This window comes from Pollicipes pollicipes, unplaced genomic scaffold (assembly GCF_011947565.3).
Source record: "Pollicipes pollicipes isolate AB1234 unplaced genomic scaffold, Ppol_2.1 Scaffold_2555;HRSCAF=2994_pilon_pilon_pilon, whole genome shotgun sequence".
Lineage (NCBI taxonomy): Eukaryota > Metazoa > Arthropoda > Thecostraca > Pollicipedomorpha > Pollicipedidae > Pollicipes > Pollicipes pollicipes.
In genome coordinates this window covers 4,353,770-4,361,100 of record NW_023596136.1, presented here as the reverse complement: position 1 = coordinate 4,361,100, position 7,331 = coordinate 4,353,770, and the positions used below count along the sequence as shown (strand labels likewise).

Below are 7,331 nucleotides of genomic sequence, written 5' to 3'. Positions count from 1 at the left end.
GCATCCACCTCGACTGAGTGGGAATGACCTGCTCAACTGGTCTGCTGGCTGCGGTCCTGGCGTATCATGTATGCCCCAACGATTGTTTTCGCAGCCCCGTTACAGGCCGAGGTCCAGTAAACCTTCGAGCTGGAAGGTGGTAAAGGCATCGATGGTTGCTCTGGTGTGGTTTTGTCAAATGGTGCCTGGACGTTGTGCCATTGCACGGTCTGTATGTATTCTTTGTATGAAGCTCGCCGGACCGGACAAGGTGTCGTGATTGTTCCACTGACGCTGCGTGATGTCCAGGGCCTGGTGGTGCCTGTACTCCGCAGCGTGGAAGGCATGAGCTACCTGGACATCGAGAAAGGCATCGAGGCGCTCGGAGCCAAGGCCAAGGACGGTCAGTTCGCGCCGGCTTCGCGTCCGGTGGAGCTGCATCTTTTATTGTTGGTCGGGAATGCTGTAGAACGGTCCACCCCTCCAATGATTGTGGTTCCTCCCATACATTGTCCTGATGTCTCAAGCGACGTTTCACGCTTGTAAAGCTATGGCGTACTGCATTTCCTTTTATGAATATGAGTGCTCTTAACAGCGCAAATGACACCTCAGAAGCATTTAAAGATACGGTGTTTTCTTGGGCGCTGTGAATGTGGTCATTGGGGTTCACACACACACACCCCTTCCCTCCCCATCGCCGCCCGCGCGCGTTCCGTAGTCACCTCGGCCATGCCACGTGTGACGGTGTGGATGGAGGTAAGTGTTGAAGTACCTCAGTGAAATATCCCGAACTTGGAGTGGAGCACAGCAGGAAAAATAGTTCACAGTTTTACAAACAATCATGAATTAGCTGATCGTGCGAATATTTAACACCCGGATCAGGTTAACTCCCCTGATGCGTATTATTTTCCTCGTGCTCTGTATGGGCCATGTCTTGAATATCCTCTGAGTGTATGCTATTTCTAGTCAGACTGGTGGCCTGCTGGCTGCCTTGTTCCTCCATAGCACCCAAATGGTGTGATGTTAAGCGGTAATGGGTCCAGGCCAGGGTTTACATTTGAAGCGCCAGATAAGAGCCCAGGGACTGTTTTATTATTAAGCGCATTTATCACTACAATCAATTACTTGATGGAAAGTATCTTTTTTCCGAGCGGAGTTAACAAGTGCCCACCGTCCATGCCCTATGTGAAGACGCCAGAATGACGCGCGAGCTAACATATGCTGATACGGAGCTAAATTACGGCCCGTGGGGACCAATGTAAATAAGTCATGCCCAGTAAGTTTCAGATGTTTGATGCGCCCCATAGGCATCCAAACTTGTTTCCATCAGATACGGACTTCGCTTACCGTAAAGGGGGCTTGATGCCGGGAAAGTTGTAACTGCGCCACTCAAGTCAAGTTGGTCAACTATGGCGATTTTTTTCGATATTGTGGAGTGGACTGGGGTCCTCTGATATAGGTGGGGGCCCCACCCCCACTGACAATGCCCTCCGCTTGCCCAGTTTAGGACTTCGCCTCTGTCACCAGGCGGCTCGCTGTCCGTCCCCTGACCACCTGTCCTGCCTGGCGACTTCCTGTCCATCTCCTGACCCCTGTCCTGCGCTGAGTACTCGCTGTCCGTCCCCCGACCCCTGTCGTGCTCTGGCGGCTCGCTATCATCGCTTGACCCCGTGTTGTGCTCGGGCTCTGGCAGGCTCGCTGGCTGTGGAGGACATGGACGGCGGCACGTTCACCATCAGCAACGGCGGCGTGTTCGGCTCCATGTTCGGCACGCCCATCATCAACCCTCCGCAGGCGGCCATCCTCGGCATGCACGGCATCTTCCAGCGGCCGGTCGCGATTGACGGCAAGGTGCGGTGGACTGACGGTCGCGGCGGGTCGAAACCCGCGGACCGCGCCGACATGGCGCTGCAGGAGGGGGACTCACAGGCTGCAATCCGGGCTGACTGCTTTGGGCTGACGCGTTCGCCTCGGAGTTCTTTGTGAGAAACGTTGCGCTCGTGATGGGCATCATGCGCGGCCCGTGTGCCGGGGCCATCTCGCGATAGGTTGGCTAACCCAGGCTTGCCCGGTTCTCCGCCAGGTGGAGATCCGTCCGATGATGTACGTGGCGCTGACGTACGACCACCGACTGATCGACGGCAGGGAGGCGGTCACCTTCCTGCGCCACATCAAGGCGGCCGTCGAGGACCCGCGCGTTCTGCTGCTCGGCCTCTAGACGAGCGGCGGTATCTCCCCCAGGCGGGCTCGCAGGCGGGCCCCTGACGCTTGGCCCCGCCGCCTCCAAGGACGGCGAGCCGGCCGCGGGCCCGCTGCTAGACAGGCGTAGGTGCAATGGGTGTGCCGCGTGCGGTGGCCCGGCACGTGTGACTGCGACCGGCCCGTTGCGGCGTGGGACGTGGCGCTTGCCTCGACTCAGCAAGGCCACCACACCGACCTCGGCCGGCGTCGCGACCGCAGCGCGCGCCACCACCGGCTCTCTCGGGAATATCGTCAGCAGTGACGCCATTGTCGGGTTTTGTACGCTGGCAAACTGGTCCCACAGTGGACCCCGGTGGGTGCTAATGGCGGCTCCTCCGTGCTGTCGTTGCGCCGAGTGCCGCTTACGGAATTTAACGCGAGTTAGCTGGCTTCAAGCGAGTTTTAAAGGAGTCGGCCAAGTTCGCTATTGATGACCTTTCAGTGACCACATGCCACAACGGCGGCTCGATGCATGCGATGGACCACCCTCTCCCCGTGTACATATTGTTATCACCCCGTGCGGAGTGTGAAAAGACGCGTGCCTGGTGCCGCGGCGGGACGGGGTTGCGTCCTGACTGGCGCGGAGTCAGTCGGGGGTCGGGCCTGACTGCCATTCTGAACCGGTGCGAGTGAAGCTATTAATACAGGATTCAGCGATCACTCGGGCGGCGTTTACCGTCGACGCTTCGGAGGGTCGTAAAACAACTCAATGGTGAGACAGATCGCGCTGTTTGTTTACGAATGCTCCGCTATCGCCCAACAGCCCTAGAGTCCATTAGATATGTATGTAGGAGGCTCGCAGGCGTTCAGCCGCTAAACACCTCGTCTCCTCGTCGCCCTAAACTGGTCTCCCCGTCTCCCTCGTCATCATGGGGCAGTGGCGTAGGGTTCATTCGCCCTCCCGCTGTTCCGTGGTTGAGGCTTTTGCGGCGCGCCAGCCGACGGCGGCATTGGTCGGTCCGTGCCGGAAGCTACACGGTTCCCCATCTTCTGCAGGTGCCCGTAGTAATGCGTATCTTGAGTCATTCAGCTCGTTTTGCCCGCTCATGCAGGATGTTTTAGTTCGGCTGAGATCGTTGGATCGCGCGAGTGAGACCATGGTGCGCTGTTTGGTGCCAAACGATGCTGGCATCGCCGGTAACGTTCTGGTGGACGCAGCTGCAAAGAGAGCGGGTTGTAGACAGCACCCCGTAGGCGTTGCACGCCCGTTCCTGCCAGAGACTTTCACCCAGCCGTGGCGAGCTGGGTTTAAAAGAATGGCAACGCTTCTGGGAAAGCATGAACGATCAGCTTAAGGTGACAAAGCCCCGTTAGGTGTACGATAATCGAGTTCGCCGAGCTGCGATGGGAAGTGGCTGTGAGGGGTGCGAGTCGGTCACGCGCACGCAACGTACGGCTACCTGCTTTGTAACGGAGATCGGCCGTGTTGCCACCGCTGCAAAGCACAACTCACCGCCACATTGTTCGCACACGCTTAAAGTTGATCCAAGAGCGCCTCCTCCATTCCGTCCGACATCTCACCTTTTTATAGGCTTGACGACTCACATAGTTGCTACGGATAAACAAGTTTACTTTTAACTTGGGCATTCCACAGTACATCAACAAGTGCCTCACACCCTCCTCCGTCCGATTTTGATTAAATTTGGCCACGACTCGCGATCAGCGCTGAAGGCGTCTGTGACGCATTTATGTCTCAGTTGCGCTTTTTCGGTGTTAAAGCCTTCGGTAATTTCCAGTTGCGTGGTTCCAACGCTACTTTCGGTGGCGATTTTTCCTCCTGCTTGAAAGATAGCAGTGCAAACCTACGTCAAAATGATCAGTAAACTATCCAGAATATTTGTATGCCATTCGTGAAAGCGTTATTGTACAAAAAACAACACATCACGGTATGGACTTAAGCAAGGCACGGAACAATTTTCTAGGATATTCGTCTTTTTCTTATTTGCGTGAGAAAAAACGTTATAGTCTGGTCCCCAGATTCCCGAATAACAAAGGTGGCCGCCCGCTTGGAAAGACATGGTCCCACCGACGAAACACGCGTAACGTACGACGGCGCCGCGGTCGACTGCCTCCCCTCCCCCTCCCTCTCCCCCCAACCTCCATGGGCTATCGAACCGGGGTAACTGGGGCAGAGAGGATAAGAGGTGAGTGCATGCTGCGAAGGTGGCGTCTCTCGTTCATGTGGGGTGACTCAGCAGTCGGACAAAGACCCAGTGATCGGGGCATCGGGTTAGTGCCTGTTCGAGTCTCAACGAGCTCTGACTGCCACGACTCGGATATAGCCGGAGAAAATATTTAAGTCGCCTTGGAGGGCCTTGAACAGACGCCAGTGCAGCGGAGTAGGTGCCTGCATCACTTAGCCATTCATCTTCATTTTCCAAAACTTTCAATCTGGTCTGCGCTAACCTTCTACACTTACTGAGAAGTGAAAACAGTGCCCGTACGTTTACTCGCAAAGAGGACAGGCCTTATGTGAAATTCTTAGCGGGCATATTGTGCTGGAAGTATAAGCACAGGTTTACTTCCATGCGTGTAACTTCCTCTGCAGAATGCCGTTTTCCCAACGAACATGATTTGTTTCGCTGTAGAAAAGCGTAGCGGCATCTCAAAGGCAGACCAAGGGAGCAGATGAGTTGACGGAGGTAACCAGGTCAGGCTCCCCGTTCGGGTTCCTCATTCCCGCTGGTTCCTTCGACGAAACGAATCCTTGGATCTTGATTCTCACTGCTTCTTTCAACACAAAATCCTAGATCTTGATTCCTAATAGCTTCTTTATCAAAGCCAACCCTGGATCCTGATATTCTCTGGTTCTTATGGCAACACAAAAATTTGAAGCTTGGTCCTCACTTGTTCTTTCGACAAAACAAAAGCTAGTATCACAGTTCCCAGTGGTTCTTAGCATACCATAGGTCTGGTTCCTGGTTTATTGGCTCATTGGAAAACACTGGACCTTGGAAACTAGTCGTCGATTTTTCATACGTACAAGACCCAGACTCATGATCCCCAGCCACAAAGTTATACAAGTCTGACAGGATAACCCCCACATTTTTGTTCTCATAATGATTTAAAAATCAAGCATCACAGGCAAGTCAAACAATCAGTATCCCTGACACCATCACAAAAGCTGACAAAGATTAAGTGTTAGTTGAAAATGATTGCTTACAGCTTGGAAACGAGTGCCTGACATTCGAACCGTCACCCCGGATAACCACACAAAAACGCTCGCACCGCATAAAAGTCATACTTCAGGCACGTCAAGTAGTCAGCATGTCCTGCTTCCGCCGCTACAATTAACAACGTTTTTCGCTAGCTGAAGACCATGACCTAAAATTTGCAGCGGAGTACATGGCAGCAGAAACCGCGTGCTTCAGTTAATTTAATTCCAGGGTTAGAGGAGTGCCTATTATGATTGATGTACTAATCAATATCATTAATTTCCCGCGATATCTCACTAGATTCAAGGTGTTGGAAACACTCAAATTTCCAAGTTTTCAACCATCAGTCTCCCTACAATGCTGTCAGAGTTAAAAGTTTTTTTGCGTAAAAAACTTCGCATATTCCGTCTGACAAAGGCGCGGCGACTAGGAGAGGCAGGAGGGACTGATATCTTTTTCTTTGAGACCACTCTCGAAAAAAGGTATATCGACCATTTCAAGTTAGGCCCAATGCTGTCTGAAGGGCTAACATTGACTTTGCGTTGACTAAAAAGGTGTGCCAATAATATCTCAATACAAATGCTGCGATCCGCAGAACTTCCACTACATCATGTCTACATAACGATACTTATCATTCAAGAACTTTTAATGACAAAATTCCACGCGACAGAACTTCTAACGCAAAAGCACACGCGCGACAATGCTTGTAATGCCAGAACTTCCAATGCATAAATTTCGACGCGAAAAACTGCTTACCACGAAAAAGTTTACATAGCATTGCTTCTACGTGGCAGAAATGTTTTCTACAACGCCGACCACTTCCACTCACGTCCAGTCCAGGTCCTTTCGGATGGTGATCACGGAAACTGACCGGGTCTCATATTTTACTTATGCTGGGATGGACATCGTACGCATCTTCACCATGTTGAGGTACTTGATCCTTGCCCCCCCCCCCCCGCCAGTTGTAACAGTTGTTAGTCATAATTTCTGCTAGACAGATTACTCTTTATTTGCCTTCCGACGTTAAGTTTTCTTTACTTAGGTCGTCTGTGTCTTCTGTATCATCTTGAGCCACCATTTCACGTCCTGAGGGATTAGTACGGCTGAGGCGTTGAGTGCTGCCGCCGTTGAGGGGAGACTGTGTCGTATCGTCCCCCATGCGTGTGTGCGGGTCTTACCTGTTACACCTGCTACTCGTTACTCTCGTTACACCTGCTACTCTTCTTGAGCTGTCAGGTGCGGTTAAAGCAGCTGGGAACATCGAAAACCCGTGGTGTTTTCGGAGTTACAGCTCATGTGATCAGACTGAGTCTTACTGTAATTCGGCCTCGTCTTTTGTACGTTGTTAATAACTCGCTAGTGTCAGGAAATGTACCACCTGCGTAGAAAACAGCTACCGTGATACGTCTGCATAAAAGTGGTTATCTAAATGACCCAAATAACTTATGACCCTTTTCGATTGTGTCAGTGATGGTAAATTTTTGCGGGCGAATAGTCGACGATCAGCTTGCATCATGCCTGTCCACACAACCTGTGCTATGTCCCGACCAACATGGTTTTCGCAAAGGTCCCTCCACGGGGTTGGTGACGCTGAGTGCTGTTAACTTGGGTCTTGGTCTAGTTCATAGTTCGTTTATTAAGGGGGCTTCCACGTCGTGGCTTTTCTGCACCCAGCCAATTTTATACAAGATGGTTAAAACATAAAACTGTGTCAGAAACATTTCTAAGGTCGGCATAAGCACACACGCGCACACAGCCACACTTCTCAGCCTCAGAATCAGAGTCTTAAAACCGACAAGAAGCCACGCCTCGATGAAGTGTGGGCGGCCGCCGGGGCAGGCAGTCAGTCCCGTGCGGCAGCCGCCCGGTACGGAAACCACGGCTGACTGACGGCAAATCTGACGCATTCTAGGTGCAGTGAATCTTTACGACGGGCCGCGGCTCCGTTATGGCATT

The 7,331-nt window shown here is 52.5% G+C and overlaps 1 protein-coding gene across 1 annotated transcript in view; it reads left to right on the top strand.

Moving 5' to 3' along the window:
* LOC119107543 (dihydrolipoyllysine-residue succinyltransferase component of 2-oxoglutarate dehydrogenase complex, mitochondrial-like) overlaps window positions 1–2,474 on the top strand; it is a 2,838-nt gene extending 364 nt beyond the window's left edge. Inside the window, exons 2-4 of the mRNA XM_037231029.1 lie at window positions 289–382; window positions 1,673–1,830; window positions 2,063–2,474. Of these exons, the coding sequence (XP_037086924.1) occupies window positions 289–382; window positions 1,673–1,830; window positions 2,063–2,197 (387 nt within the window). The 3' untranslated portion in view covers window positions 2,198–2,474. The remainder of the gene's footprint in view (window positions 1–288; window positions 383–1,672; window positions 1,831–2,062) is intronic.
* Window positions 2,475–7,331: the final 4,857 nt, after the last annotated feature.